This window comes from Carassius auratus, unplaced genomic scaffold (genome assembly GCF_003368295.1).
Source record: "Carassius auratus strain Wakin unplaced genomic scaffold, ASM336829v1 scaf_tig00011176, whole genome shotgun sequence".
Lineage (NCBI taxonomy): Eukaryota > Metazoa > Chordata > Actinopteri > Cypriniformes > Cyprinidae > Carassius > Carassius auratus.
Genome location: NW_020524175.1, coordinates 658,252 through 674,840, shown reverse-complemented (window position 1 = coordinate 674,840; position 16,589 = coordinate 658,252). Strand labels below are relative to the sequence as shown.

At 42.0% G+C, this 16,589-nt stretch overlaps 1 protein-coding gene across 3 annotated transcripts in view; it reads left to right on the top strand.

Moving 5' to 3' along the window:
- The window catches only part of LOC113072981 (C3a anaphylatoxin chemotactic receptor-like), a 198,771-nt gene that overhangs the window by 102,043 nt on the left and 80,139 nt on the right, over positions 1–16,589 (top strand). The window contains exons 1-2 of one of the 3 annotated variants that reach the window (XM_026245859.1): positions 13,075–13,210; positions 13,993–15,330. In XM_026245859.1, the coding sequence (XP_026101644.1) occupies positions 14,008–15,033 (1,026 nt within the window). In that variant the 5' untranslated portion in view covers positions 13,075–13,210; positions 13,993–14,007 and the 3' untranslated portion in view covers positions 15,034–15,330. Of the gene's footprint in view, positions 1–13,074; positions 13,211–13,992; positions 15,331–16,589 lie in introns of those variants that run through there. The other 2 variants (XM_026245860.1, XR_003280421.1) reach the window with 2 other exon arrangements.

Below are 16,589 nucleotides of genomic sequence, written 5' to 3'. Positions count from 1 at the left end.
ATTACAGTATAAGCAAGAATTTCTTTAGATGTTTACTTCTAATTAATTTGAAATAAGAGCCCGATTAAATATAAATATCAGTGTATTTTATAAATTAGGTTTATATTATTTACAAATAATATAGTTTTTTAAGGGATAATTCACCCAAATATGAAAAAAAAACCTGTATGAATTTCTTTCTACTGTGGAACATAAAAAAGTTTTTGTCCATACATTAGAAATCAAAGGTATAAGCAAAATGGTTTGGTAACTGTTACGACCACAGCCATAACACACGAGAGGACATAGACAACACAGCTCGTACAATAGGGAATTTATTAACAAAATGATAGACATAACTGATACGTCCATAATTTTGTTAATAAATTCCCTATTGTATGAGCTGTGTTGTCTATGTCCTCTCAAGCAGTAAGACCATGGTAAATTACTATGGTGCTGAATTGATAAATCTATGTAGGCCTGTGCATTTGCTTTGAATTTTAATCATTATTTGTTCCTGTCCTGTTTTATTTACTCATTTGTTTACTCCAACTGAAGGCACTATAACCCAGCAGAACATCATGGTGAAACTCGTGGGCTGGATATGTCCAGGGCTGAATTTGATCGCCAGTCCAGCCCTGCCTAGATGCTGAAAAATCCCCTCGCAGGAAGTATAATGGAAGCAGAGCTGGGTAGTAACAGATTGCTTGTAATCTGGATTACGTAATCAGATTCCAAAACGTATTATAAAAAGTTGACTAATATTAAAATATTTGCAGTTTCATCTTACCTCACTCTCTTTAACCTTAAACTGATGCTTCGCGCTCTGCTTCTGTGAACAGTAAACCACGCCTAATTGGATCTGATTAGCCATCTCAGTCATTTTGACACTGACGAGCGCTGTTAGACCGCTGAATCTTTTTCCTGAAGTGCCTAGTATGTGCAGCGTTCATGCACGCATCCGTAGACTAGCGCAAGTTTATTCTCACACTTTAATAGTATTTATAGCTCCTAACAGGCTGTGTGTTTATGAGAAGTAACTACATCAAAATAAACATGAGTATGCTGTTTTCCTATGGCTCGCGTGCCAGTGATTATTCCTCTGCGTGCCACTGTTGGCACTAGCACCGTAGGTTGCCGGCCCATGATTTAGAGTATCATTTCATTAAAGAAATAATTTCATAATTTCATAGTAATAATAATAAAATTAAGAAAATAAATGACTAAAGTTATAGTTCACCCAACCAAAAATGACAATTCTGTCATCATTTACTCACATGGTCCAAAAGAATAGACTATATGTAATAAATTTTATCAATCAAAATATTTATTGATGAACCCCCTGTTTCTTGTAATGCCTTTTTAATGCTTTACACAACAATGACTTAAAATTATCTTTTGGGAGTAATTTCTCCAAAATTGATGTGCGATTAATTTGATTAATTAATCAACACATCATGTAATTAATTAGTTTAAAAAATGTAATCGCTTACCAGCCCTTATTAATATATATATATATATATATATATATATATATATATATATATATATATATATATATATATATATATATATATATATATATATATATATATCTGGATGATTCACGACTGTATTTCTGTTTTGTGATGGTTGTGCATGAGTCCCTTGTTTGTTCTGAACAGTTAAACTGAGAACTGTTCTTCTGAAAAATCCTCCAGCTCCTTCTTCAGTTTTCCAGCATCTTTTACATATTTAAACCCCTTCCAGCAGTGACTGTATGATTTTGAGATCCATCTTTTCACACTGAGGACAATTGAGGGACTCAAACACAACTATTAAAAAAGGTACAAACTTTCAGTGATGCTCCAGAAGGAAACATCATGCATTAGAAGTGGGTGTGAAAACTTTTGGAATTTGAAGATCAAGGTAAATTTTTCTAAATTTGTCTTCCAGTAAACATGCAAGTAGATTATTTTGCTTCCTAAGGGCAGTATTAAATGGAAAAAATATATATATATAGTATTTCAACAAAATAAGAAAAATTGACATCTCAACCCTTTTCACAGTTTTCACCCCCCAGCTCTTAATGCATCTTGTTTCCTTCTGGAGCTTCAGTGAATGTTTTAGCCATTTTTAATTGTTGTGTTTGAGTCCCTCAGTGTGAAAAGATAGATCTAAAAAGTAATTGGTAGAAAGGGTCCAATATGCAAAAGATGCTGGAAAACTGAAGAATCTGCAGGACCTGAATTTTTCTGAAGAACAGAGCTCAGTTTTGCTGTTAGGATCAAAAAAGGGACTCATGAACAACAACAACAAAACAATTGTGGATCACCCGGGTAACCACACACTGTATTAATAACTAAGGGTTTCCAAAATTTGGAATGGGGTTATTTTAATAATAATAATAAAAAAAAGAGTCTTGTGGGCTAAATGTAAACATATTATATGTAAAATATCTTACTCAGGACCGTACTAAATATAAAATAACATGTATATTGTATGATCTCTTTTATTTTATACAAATTCTTCACATTTTCACAGATTCTGCAATGGGTTCCCAAACTTTTGCATGCTACTTGTATAGGTTGGGTCAATTTAAAAATAAAAAAATAGGATCGCTATTAAAAAACTTGAAAACCATTGATGTAGAGGCATGTATTTCCAATGAGCCTGTTGCAACAAGAAACAACAGAAACACTAAGTATTAAGCAAGCACTTATGCGCTACTGCTTTCTCTGCTGACTAATTGCTTCTTATCTTTAGACACACATATTTACAGGCAGTTACTAAGAAACTTCGTGCCAACATGTACCTCTTTTTTTCTTTTTTTTAAGATTGAAAATGATTAAAGACTTCTTCTTTCCTGTAACAAACCTATCTTGAGTAAAAAAAATTGGGCCATTTGGCATTACTGAAGGCAAAGATGTGCTTTTAGTGATCAAGGCCTGTGTATACATGACAAACATTAATTGTCACACCTTTAGACCCTCGGTGAAGACCCTCTCTCGCTCTCTTTCTTTCTCAAGGTACATTTTACATACTGTATATGCTGGGTACAATTAACTATGTTTTACCATCTATTTTGTAACCAATTTTAGTGTAACCATAACAAAATACTGGTATTAAACCCATTTCAATTGTAAATAATGCATTAACTATCTTGATTCAACATTAACACCGAAGTATATCTATCGCAATATAATATGTAAATGTAGTATGTCCAGATTGTCAGGAGAAATGGGCAGGATTCAGATGCGGGTTTACGCAAGGCTTTATTTAAAGCAGAGGAGGCAGATCAGATGAGTCACGTTCACAGGATTACTCGTAGTGACTGGAAGAATAGTCGAAGCAGATGAATCAAACCGATGAGTAACGTTCCACAGTTATTTGTACGACCACTGAGACCGGAGGGATGACACTGAAGCTTCCAAGAGCTCTGCGCTGGGGAACAGGGGGCAGAGAAAACAGCTAAACACACTGGAGCCTGAGGACAAGACACGACAAAGGTGAGTGCTAAGAACAGCTAGAAGATCCGAGCTATTGAAACGAGTAACAACAGTCTGACAATAGGCAGAGAAACACAGGGAATGATAAAGGTGTAAAATTAGAAGAACATAGAAAACAGGTGGCGAGCAATTAAGGTTCACAACACAGAAACAAGGAGGGCGGGGAAAACTCAAACAGGTAGACACGGTGAGCTGACAAGTGATAAACACACACACCAAAAAGGCAGGTGATTAGCCCCGAGACCCGACAGTACCCCCCCTCCCAGGAGCGTCACCTGATGCTCTAGGAAGGGCCCTACCTCGATGTCGCCGGAAGTCCTCAATCAACGAGCGGTCCAGAATGTCCCGGGACGGCACCCAGCACCCATCTCCTCTGGGCCATACCCCTCCCAGTCCACAAGATACTGAAACCCCCTGCCGCGGCGCCGCTCATCGAGTAATCTCTTAACCGTATAGGTGGGAGATCCATCCACAAGACGAGGGGGCGGGGGGGTGGGCCGACTACAAGCAGGATTAAGGGGGGAAGAGAACACCGGCTTGACCCTGGAAACATGAAATACCGGGTGAACCCGACCAAAATTTGGAGGGAGCTTGAGCCTGATCGCCACCGGACTAACCACCTTGGTGATGCGGAATGGCCCAATGAATCTGGGTGCCAGCTTACGAGAAGGCGCCCGGAGAGGCAGATCCTTGGTAGAAAGCCAAACCCGCTGACCACACACATAGGCAGGAGGAGAGGATCGGCGACGATCAGCTGCGGTCTTGGTTCGGCCAGAGGTTTGGATCAGAATCCTCCTGGCTTTCTCCCAGGTGCGACGGCAGCGCTGGACGAAAGCCAGGGCGGATGGAACCGCTGCGTCGGGTTCCTGTGAGGGGAACAAAGGTGGGTTATAACCAACAGAACACTCAAAAGGGGACATACCTGACGCGGCCACCGGAAGTGTGTTATGAGCGTATTCTGCCCATGAGAGCTGCTGGCACCAGGAACTCGGATTGTTGGATGCTAGACAGCGGAGCATTCTTCCTAGATCCTGGTTGGCCCGCTCACACTGCCCATTGGTCTGGGGATGAAACCCTGAAGACAGACTTGCGGAGGACCCAATCTGTCTACAAAATTCCCTCCAGAACCGGGAGACGAACTGGGGACCCCTATCAGAAACCACATCCACCGGAAATCCATGGAGACGGAAGACGTGGTCCACCACCAGTTGGGCGGTCTCCCGGGCGGAGGGCAGCTTGGGCAGGGGGATAAAATGAACAGCTTTGGAAAAGCGATCCACCACCGTGAGAACCACAGTGTTACCCTTCGACGGAGGAAGCCCAGAGACGAAATCAAGGGCAATGTGTGACCAAGGACGGGAAGGGATAGGGAGAGGGGTTAGCAGACCATCAGGAGGACGATTGACCGGCTTACTTTGGGCACATGTGGGGCAGGCCAACACAAACTGTCTAACATCGGCGGCCATAGTAGGCCACCAGAAACGCTGTCGGATGGCAGACAACGTTCTCCGAATACCTGGATGGCAGACTAACCTGGATGAGTGACCCCACTCAAGGACCTCAGAGCGCAGCGCAGCCGGCACCGACAACCTGCCCGCCGGACACTCCCCTGGCACTTGCACCCCTCGGCCGGCCTCCTCAACTCGCTGCTCGATACCCCATGAAAGAGCCCCGACCACCACCCCCTCAGGAAGGATGGCCTCGGCCGCAACCTCCCCCCCTGGAGCATCGAACAGACGAGAGAGGGCATCAGGTTTGGTGTTCTTAGAGCCCGGCCGGTACGAGAGGGTGAAGTTGAACCTGGCAAAGAAGAGCGCCCAACGGGCCTGGCGCGAGCTCAGCCTCTTGGCCGAACGGACGTATTCCAGGTTCTTGTGATCCGTCCAGACCAAGAAGGGCTGCACTGACCCCTCCAACCAGTGACGCCACTCACCCAAGGCCAATCGTACCGCCAACAGTTCTCTATTGCCGATGTCGTAGTTACGTTCTGCAGGGCTGAGACGACGAGAGAAGAATGCACAAGGGTGGAGCTTCCCATCGTGGAGGGAACGCTGAGATAGAACTGCGCCAACCCCGACGTCTGAAGCATCAACCTCAACAATGAACTGGGCCTCAGGATCTGGAACCAACAGAACAGGTGCAGAGACAAAACGGGACTTTAAAATGTCAAAGGCTACCTGCGCCTCCCGGTTCCATCTGAAGGGCACCTTGGTGGAGGTTAAGGCTGTGAGCGGTGCAGCGATCTGACCAAAATTTCTGATGAATCGCCGGTAGAAGTTGGCAAAACCCAGGAATCGCTGCAGAGCCTTCCGGGAGTCAGGGACCGGCCACTGGGCGACAGCTTCAATCTTAGCGGGATCTGGCTTGATCCCCTCCGTGGAAATAATGTGGCCAAGGAACGTAACTGACTCAGCGTGGAATTCGCACTTCTCCGCCTTGACAAACAACTGATTTTCTAGTAAGCGCTGGAGAACCCGTCGGACATGCTGGGTGTGTAATTGGAGAGAAGGGGAGAAAATCAAGATATCATCCAGATACACGAAGACAAATTGATTGATCATGTCACCCAACACGCTGTTGACGAGTCCCTGGAAAACGGCTGGAGCATTGGTAAGACCAAACGGAAGAACCAAGTACTCGTAGTGTCCCGAAGGAGTGTTAAACGCCGTCTTCCACTCATCCCCCTCCCGAATGCGCACCAAGTGGTAGGCGTTGCGCAGGTCTAACTTGGTGAAGACGCGAGCTCCCTGTAATAACTCAAAAGCAGAAGACATTAAAGGTAGGGGGTACCTGTTCTTAATAGTAATGTCATTCAAACCTCTGTAATCAATACAGGGGCGCAGGGAGCCGTCCTTCTTCTGAACAAAGAAAAAACCTGCACCAGCGGGAGAGGAGGAATGGCGGATGAGCCCAGCTTGAAGTGACTCACGTATATATTTGTCCATGGCCTCTCTTTCAGGACCCGAAAGGGAATATAAACGACCCTTAGGCGGAGAAGAGCCCGGGAGAAGATCAATGGCACAGTCGTAGGGGCGATGCGGGGGTAGCGAGGTGGCCCGGGCCTTACTGAAGACCGCCCGAAGATCATGGTACTCCGCAGGAACACCGGACAGGTCAGAGGGATCCTCCTGAGGAAGACAAGACACAGAGACAGGAGGAAAAACAGCACCCAAACATGACACGTGACAAGACTGACTCCAGGCTAACATGGAATTGTTGACCCAGTCAATGTGAGGATTGTGTTTGTGCAGCCATGGGTGTCCCAGAATTAAAGGGGCCTTAGGGGAATCAATAATAAACAACTCAATCAGCTCGCTATGGCTATCAGCAATATGAAGGTTTAACTTGGGGGTGATGTGAGTGATGGTGGTAAGGGGACGGCCAGCTAATGACCATGCTGATACGGGACTAACTAAGGGGATAAGTGGTATTCTCCATCGTTGGGCAGAAGCAGCATCGAGGAAGTTCCCCTCAGCCCCTGAATCCACAAGGGCGAGTCCAGCGTGAGATTGACTCTGGACGGAGAGTTGGAACGGCAGCTGAGTCCGTGCTGCAGGAGAGCTTGAACTAAGAACCGTGCCCACCAGGACGCTCCGCCTCACTGGTGGCCCCTGGCCCTTTAACGAACAGTGAAGAGCGAAGTGACCTCCCCCGCCGCAGTATAGACACGCCCCCGACGACAGACGCTCCTGCTTCTGTTGTGGTGTAAGCCGTAAACGACCCAACTGCATGGGCTCCTCCTCCGAGGGCTGTCGGTCAGCTGAACTGGCTGAAGAGGACTCTAGGTGGCGCCACGGGGCGGGAGTTTGCCGTTGCTTGCGGCGGCGGCTGAGACGGCCCTCAATACGGAGCGCAAGATTAATGAGGTTATCCAATTCCCGCGGGAGCTCTATGGCCGCGAGTTCGTATGAAATGGCGAAATCCAACCCCTCAAGAAAGCGGGCGCGCAGCGCGCTCTCATTCCAGCCACAGGCCGCCGCTAAAGTCTGGAACTGGATGGCGTAGTCCGTGACAGAGCTCCTCCCCTGAGTCAGACGCGATAACTGGGCCGCCGCCTCGTCTCCCTGAGCTGAGCGATCAAATAATTTTGCCATCTCATGACTGAAGTCCGCGAAGGTTGCACAACAGGAAGCCCGCGATCTCCATACGGCAATCCCCCATTCGCGGGCACGGCCCGAAAGAAGTGTAAGTACGTACGCAACTTTGGCCTCTTCTTTTGCGTAACGCCGGGGCTGCAGATTTCATGGCATCAACACATCTCAAAAAAGTTGGGACAAGGCCATGTTTACCACTGTGTGTCATGCCCTCTTCTTTTTATGACAGTCTATAAACGTCTGGGGACTGAGGAGGGAATTTGCTCAAGTTTAGGAATAGGAATGTTGTCCCATTCTTGTCTAATACAGGCTTCTAGTTGCTCAACTGTCTTAGGTCTTCTTTGTCGCATATTTCTCTTTATGATGCGCCAAATGTTTCATTTCAGTACCTGGATCCTTCTTCTACACAGCCATGATGTTGTAATTGATGCAGTATGTGGTCTGGTATTGACATGTTTGAAAATGCAAGGTCTTCCCTGAAAGAGTCAATGTCTTGATGAGAGCATATGTTGTTCTAGAACTTGGATATATATCTTTCAGTATTGATTTTGCCTTTCCAGATTTGTAAGGTGCCCATGCCACACGCGCTCATGCAACCCCATACCATCAGAGATGCAGGCTTCTGAACTGAGCGCTGATAACAACTTGGGTTGTCCTTGTCCCCTTTAGTCTGGATGATATGGAGTCCCAGTTTTCTAAAAAGAACTTCAAATATTGATTCGTCTGACCACAGAACAGTTTTCCACTTTGCCACAGTCCATTTTAAATGAGCCTTGGCCCAGAGAAAATGCCTGCGCTTCTGGATCATGTTTAGATATGCCTTTTTTGACCTATAGATTTTAGCCGGCAGCGGTGAATGGCACGGTGGATTGTGTTCACTGACAATGTTTTCTGGAAGTATTCCTAAACCCATGTTATGATTTCCATTACAGTAGCATTCCTGTATGTGATGCAGTGCCGTCTAAAGGCCCGTAGATCATGCGCATCAAGTATGGTTTTCCGGCCTTGATCCTTATGCACAGAGATTGTTCCAGATTCTCTGAATCTTTGCATGATATTATGCACTGTAGATGATGATAACTTCAAACTCTTTGTAATTTTTCTCTGAGAAACTCCTTTCTGATATTATTTTTTCGCCACAACATTGGGGGAATTGGTGATTCTCTGCCCATCTTGACTTCCGAGAGACACTGCCACTCTGAGAGGTTCTTTCTATTCTATAATTATGCCACCAATTGACCTAACAAGTTGCAAATTGGTCTTGTAGCTGTTCCTGTAGATTTAACTTTTCCGGCCTCTTATCGCAAGAGGTAGAGCATTGCGTTGTCAAGGTTGGGGGTTCGATTCCCCGGGAACACATGATAGGTAAAAACTGATAGCCTGAATGCACTGTAAGTCACTTTGGATAAAAGCTTCAGCTAAATGCATACATTTTAATTAAATTTAATAAGAAACTGATGATAGTGAGAATTTGTCCCTATACTTGTCACAGCTAAAGCCAGAGACAACAGGTAGTTAAGGGTCAGGAGGTTTATTGACAGGAATTACAGAAAATTAATGAATAGGTTCTGGTTCAGTGGGTGCATCTGGTTAGTGCATGTGTGACAATGCATCAGCCTTAGAGTTTTGGTTGCCTGGCCAATAAGTAATGGTGAATTGAAACCTAATGAATAACAGCTCACAGCGGGCTTGACGGGGATTGAGCCTATAACTATCATGAATATATTGAAGGTTCTTGTGATTTGTGACACCAGTAAAAGTATGATTAGCTCCCTCCAGCCAATGCCACCACTCTTCCAGGGCCAGTTTTGGGGTTCCAGGACAGGGACATGTGCTTACCTCAGAGCAAAGAAGTTAATGGAGCTGAGAGTCAACTAAAATCCTTGTTGCAATGAAACATCGATAAAAGTTAGCAAATCCTAGGAAGCTCTGGAGCTCTTCCACCGACTGGGGACGATTCCCTTTTGTAATGGCTTTTACCTTTCCCTAGTCTATTTGAATTCCATCTTGGACGATAACGTACCCAAGGAACTGCACGGTGGGGCAATGGAACTTTCACTTCTGCAGCTTCAGAAAAGAGGTTGAGTTGACGAATCTTCCTTAAGACCTGCTTCAAGTGACTGCAATGGTTGGCTAGATTCTGGGAGTAGATGAGTATGTCAATGATGTAGACAATAACAAAGTCATTAAGGAACTACCAGAACACCTCATTTAAAAGCTCCTTGAAGATGGACGGTGTGTTGGAAAGGCCATATGGCATGACAAGGTATTCCTAGAGGCCAGATGGGGTAATGAAGGCCATCTTCCACTCGTTACTTTCCGGGTTTGTAGGTGGGGGAGTGAATGTACAGCTGCCCACTGCTCCAGGTGTGTGTTTACGGTGTGTGTGCACTTTGGATGGGTAAAATGCAGAGCACGAATTCCGAGTATGGGTCACCATACTTGGCTGTATGTCATGTCACTTTCACTTTCACAGTCTGGGAATTTAGTACCTGGTAATCGATACATGGCCTCAAGCCCCTGTCCTTCTTTACCACGAAGAAGAAGCTGGATGCAGCCGGTGATGTGGAGGGACGAATGAAACCTTTGGAAAGAGCCTCTTGAATGTATTCCTCCATAGCTTTGTGCTCCGAGATGGACAGGGGATATATTCAACCTTTGGGGAGTTTATTTCCAGACTGCAGGTCGATGGTGCGGTCCCACAGCCAATGAGGTAGTATGTGAGTGGCAGTCTGCTTGCTGAAAACATCTTGGAATGGCACATAATCAGATGGGATAGTGGGTGCTTCCAATAAAACAGAACTTTTGATGTGAGTGGAGGCTAATAGAGCAGTGCAAGTACTTTGATTAGGTTTGGGAAGGGCTGAGATACAGTGTTGTAGACATTACTTGCTCCAGTCTGTTACCTCACATGAGTCCCATCTGATTTCTGGAGATTGGAGAATGAGCCAGGGGCCAGTACACCTAAACTAAAGTGTACTCAGCACACGACATGTGGGTTGGACAAGGCAGGTTCCGATGTAATGGTCGGTGGCCGTGCAGTAGAGGCAGGGACCTGCCTCGAGGCGGCGAGCATGTTCAGATGGAGAGAGCCTTATGAAGTTCACCTGCAGGGGTCTTGTACTGGGTAATTGGCTGCGGGTGCTGCAGGCTGGTGGGCGGCTTCAGGAGTGTGGCATGGCTGATAAGCATTGGGTCGAACAACATCCAGTTGACCTAAATGGATATTCCCTATCAGCCCTTACAATCTAAGTACACTTGAACTAAAACCAAGTGTTAGTCTGGTTTCTAAAGATGCAGTTGGTGTGCCCTATGCTCCATCTTAACTGAATTTTAGTCCATTACTAACCTGACACAGAAAATGTGGTAGCAAGGATAAAGCATAATCTACTATGAGTCAATGATTACAGAGTTAAACAGAATAGAATCAAATGTAACAATTTATCATCATTTAGGTAAATATGAACTATGCCAATTCAAAGATATCAAATCAATAAAAGACATAAAATAATCAAAGATAAATCTAAGAGTAAGATTCATATCTGGCTTTTAGGAAAATACATAAAATAAAGAAAGCTCCGATCCTTTTAACATGTTAAATGTCACCCCGTCCCGTATACGGGACGCCTACGTTGACTATACTATATTACAATCAAATCTAATCTAATCTTGACAAACTATATATCGTTGGAAAGGTCTAAGACACCCAAATATATATTTTACCTATATTTTTTGTTAAAAATTATGTAGGAAAAGTAAAAGATGAATTTATGACAAGAGTGCACCCTCAGAAATCTACATTACAAAAGGAGCTTTGACCTTTGTTTAAAAGAAAATACTTCCTCGTTGCCTTTTTCTCTATCACATTTTAGAAATCATCAGAAGCTATATATCACTTGAAAACATAAAATCTCAAAATTCATCCTTTAAAACCCATTTTAAAATCAGACATTGCATAACCATGTAAATGGCACATCAAAATCATGTTACAAAATGTTTTCAGTCATGAATTATAAAAATTTAGGTTTGTATCATGCACATTCATGTCTATCTTCAAAAACGTGAGTGACAGTTAACAGGATACAACACCAAGATAAAACATCCCCCAAATGGATGTATGTATACAAAAAAAAAAAAAAAAAAAAAAAAAAAAATTTGCATTAAGCCAGGTCCCAGACCTGGGTGGTTTACACCTCAATGGGAACAGAAAGTAATTTACATAGAGGCCCTGGGAAAGAGCTCTCCCATTGTAGTTAGCAAAAAATCTCTTAAAGGGGTCATATGTTGCAATTTAAATGTTTCCTTTCTCTTTTTAGTTTTACAAGCTCTTGGTGCATGAAGAAGAATTGTAAAGTTGCAAAGTCTAAAATCCAAAGAGATATTCTTTATCAGAGTTAAGACTCTGCCACGCCCCGTAAAATGCCTAATTCAAACAAGCCCCCACTTCTACATCACAATGTGGAAAAATTTGGATAATGCCGCACAAATGTTCATGCAACGAAAGAAGGCACGGTTTCAGTAACGCAGTTAGTGTTGAAGCAGCCAGGTCAGGGAGATGTGTGTATCTAGGTGAAAGCAAAAGCACTTTATTTGGCCTTCTGAAAATAGATGCATTTAGGAATCTTTAAGATTACTTAAAACAGAACAGCAATGCATTTTTTGGATGACAGTTTCTACAACCTAAGAGAGGAGGTTATTTTGAATGTTCTATGACAAACTGGTGCTTCTGAATAAGCTAATGTAAGTAAGTTTTGTTATTTAAGTATTTGCTATTGAATGTTTAAATACAGTGTTCCACGTATTGTGTGTGTGTGTGTGTGTGTGTGAATGTGTGAGAGAGAGAGGGTCACACAGTTGAGTCAGCTGTCTTAACCTTTCCTTGGCTTGTGTTCTGCAATCATATACATGCTTCATCACTGTCTGTCACGCGACTCTGTTCCCCTTTCAGTCTTGAACTGATGGTAAAACTAAGGACATTATTAACCGTCTTTGTATTTATTTTGAAAGATGATGCTCACGATTATGGAAAGGGCCGTTGGATTTCTGACGAGTTCTTACAGTGTTTGATCACTCTCAATGCATTGGGTCAGCTGGACAATCAGAGCAGACTGCGCTTGTCGGAAATGTTTGAGAGAGGCAGGCAATAGAGCACCTACAATAATGTGCAGTATTTGAAAAATAATGTGTTTTTTGAACATTAAAGCATGTCAATATATTCTGTTACACAAAATAAAGATCTTTAAACAAGGATCACATGATCCCTTCAACTGTAAGGATCTGTATCATCTTTTAGTCTACTTTTGTAAGATTGAGACCATTGTACCATTGCCCTGAGACAATTCAAATGATGCTAAACCTGACTGTAACTATAAATTGCATCCATGTAGAACATAATACTACTGAACATTCTAAGTGAACCAAGTAAAGGGAGGATGGGTAAGTGGAAGGAAGGGGATGAGAATGAACTGATGCATATATGAGAGAGGCGTTTCCTGCACCTCCACTCAGTGGGGGTGTCTGTGTATGATTGTGTTGGCTGTTTCTCATGAGATCAAAGTATCTGAGGTTCTTTCAAGTTCTTTCAATTTACAATTGCTTAAAGTATAAGAAGTGGCAAATACCACTAGTAAGTACAGATCAGCTGGTGAGGTGAGTACAAGTTTGTAAGGCATTATTTGATCTGTAAAACTCAAGTGTGATTTAAAACCATATAAACATATGATCACTGACATACAAGTGACTGCGTAGTTAATGATTTAAATTAAATGTCTTAATGTCCAATATTTTTAATTGTTGAATAATATTGAATAGTTGCCTTTGTCAAATTGCTTATTTTCCACACATGTAAGCAATGTTCCTTCTAATTTGTTTCTTGTCCTTTTTGAGATTTATTAGTTTCATAATTTATAAATACAAAAAAACAAATATTTTTAATAAATATTTAAAACAAAATTATTGTAGAGTCTGCAAACTGCTACACCTGTAAATTTTTAAGTTTTGTTACTGTTTCGTGCCCATCATCTGCTATTTCCAGCACTTAATCAAGCCAATCTTCTGTAAAACATGATGACCTTTTATTTCACATGTCATCGTGTTTGCGTTGGCTCTTGTGTCAAGCTATTTCATCTGCAACCATCAATGAATTCGATCTCTACAGTGACTTATTTGGCGCACATCTTGTCTTTCTATGAAACCTCATTCACCGGTTCTAACTCTATAGCAACACCAATTCTATGGTGGTTTGCAATTATTTTGCATTTAATAGAATTCAGTCAACTGGCTTTCCCAATTCATTTTTGCACCTGTCACATTATTTCTTCTGTCGTGACTGTGCAGCTCAGGGGGAACATTGTTCATGAGTCACTTTGTATAAAAGAATCTGCTAACTGAATGATTAAATGTTTGACGCTGATAATAAATTATATTTACAGGACAAGCAGAGCACTATGGACAGCAGCAACTCAAGCAAAATGAATCAAATATATACTGATAATTTTTCTGACAATGTCTACAACAATATTTGTAAGGATTGTTTCAATGATCTGGAGAATTTTACGAGAGTGAGTTCTCTGGTCTTCTTCTACCTGACCTTGATCCTCGGTGTTCCTGGAAATGCATTTGTCGTGTATGTTGCTGGATTGAAGATGAAGAGGACTGTCAATACAGTAGGGTTTCTTAATCTAGCGATTGCTGACCTCTTGTGCTGCCTTTCCACTATTTACTACATTACCAAGAGAGCTATTGGCTACTGGCCGTACGGATCCGTAATGTGCAAGATTTTCCCCTTCATTATGTACATCACCATGTTTTCCAGCGTTTTCACACTGAGCTTGATTAGTCTGGATCGGTTTACTCGGGTGATCACACCGGTTTGGGCTCAGAATCATCGCAGCTTGTTCATCGCACGACTGTCCTGTGCAACAGTTTGGATTCTGGCTTCAATTCTCAGTCTGCCTTTTATGATGTTAGCAAAGTTTCTAACAAATACAAATAAAACATCCTGCCTGTTTCATGAACCTGATGAATACCATTTAAAATTGTATGGAGGGTTTAGCATCATCAGATTTGTGTTTGGCTTTTTGGTTCCTCTCATATGCATCACAGCATGCTACGGATTCATCGCACGCAAGTTAGGCAAGAGTCAATTTAACAGTGGACGAGCGTTTCGTATCATGTTTGCTGTAATCTTGGCCTTTTTTCTTTGCTGGTTGTTCTATCACATAGTAGCTTTGATAATAATATATGGCGAGAAATCCAGTTCCCTTGTGGCTGTGGCTGCGTCAGTGTATCCGTTGACCTTCTCTTTGGCGTATTTCAACAGCTGTCTGAACCCCATTCTGTATGTTTTCATGGGGCAGGATTTTAAGAGCAATGTTAAACTTTCTCTAAGACGTGTTTTTGAAAGAGTTTTCTCTGAGGATGGAACACAAACATCACAATCCACACAGTCACAACAAATGCACTCAGTGTAGTGAAGATATTAAAACATTTATACATATTATAGTTTTCTGATTTATTTTTATTACTATTCTAATAATGTTCTAATTATTTATTTTCTTAATTCATCAACTCAAAGTCAGCAAGTAATCTAACTCTTATTCATCATTCCTGTGTGTTTCTCTCTGTATTGTTGATGTATTTTCAGTGATTGGTGATTTGTGAACTATCGTCAAAGCTTAACATCACAGTGATTGAATACTGGTGCTTGATTCACTTTTTTGGTTGCTATCAGCTTAGAAAAAGCTTGCAATATTTCACTAATAATGACATGTGGTTTCTATGCTGAATTCATGAAGAAAAAATAAAAATGTAATTTAATAACAAAAACTGGTTTTGTTTTACTCTGCCTTATCTCAGTGATTTAATCATTTTGGTGTTTTTCTACTTTACTGTTATAAGTGCATCATGTATAAACATTGTTTTCAATATAAAATGCAAAAAATATAAATTCATCATTATTGTAATGTTAATTGAAACTTAAATTCACATAGTTTGGGTTTTTTTTATTTTTTAAACGAGGATACATACATTTGGAGGCAATTACTAAGAAAACTGACCGCTGCAACAAAACAACTTCCTCCTTTTGATCATGACAGGAAAGTGAGCAGGAGACACTTGTTAATGACAGATAACAGATTTTAAGATTCCAAATACTTTGCTGTAAATGTATATGAACATTACATCAGTAGCGACACACATCTACCAGCATTTACTAAAACCTAACTTTGAAACTTTGTAAAATGAAAATCCTCTTTTTACTTTTTTTTCAGAAGAAATGCATCAAATACATGACAGATGACAGACTTAAAGGTCTGCATGCCAAATGCATTATCATAAATTCAAATGCAAATAAAATTAATGTGAAAATGTCCTCTTATAACACATTCTGTACTATAAAATGCTATAAAAGTGACCTGATTCTTGATCAGAACAGTATTAATTCTGCATGTCTTTTGTAGTATAAATAGTGAGCAGTATATTCATATTATTTTGATGGAGCTTGATAAGGACAATATAAGTCTAAAATACTGAGAACCTACATGTGTTTATGAAATGATGTCTCATATGATGGCCAAAGAGCAAACTATTAGGCTATTCTTAAAGAGGGAAATGTCGTAAAACAGAGTTGAACAGAAAGTGAGAAACCATGACTGTGGCGAGTGGGGCGGGGCCGAGAGACGTGGGAACGAGGAGGGAGGCCAGGTGTAGTGATTGGAGATGAGCTACACCTGCGCCCCACCGCCGGTCTCGAGTCCCACATAGGAGATGGAAGGATATAAAACTGGAGCGACGAACGTGAAGGACGAGAGAGGACCAGGCCTGGGCAATATTTTATGTTTGTTTATTTATTTTTTTATTTTTTTGACAATCGACTGACACTTTAATGATTCAAAACACAAAACACAAAACTGACACTTTAATGATTCAAAACACAAAACACAAAACAGCGCACCAGCCCCTCACGGACAACTGGTGCGCGAAAATCAAAAGCAAAACCTAAACTAAAATCCCAGGCCTGGTCCTCTCT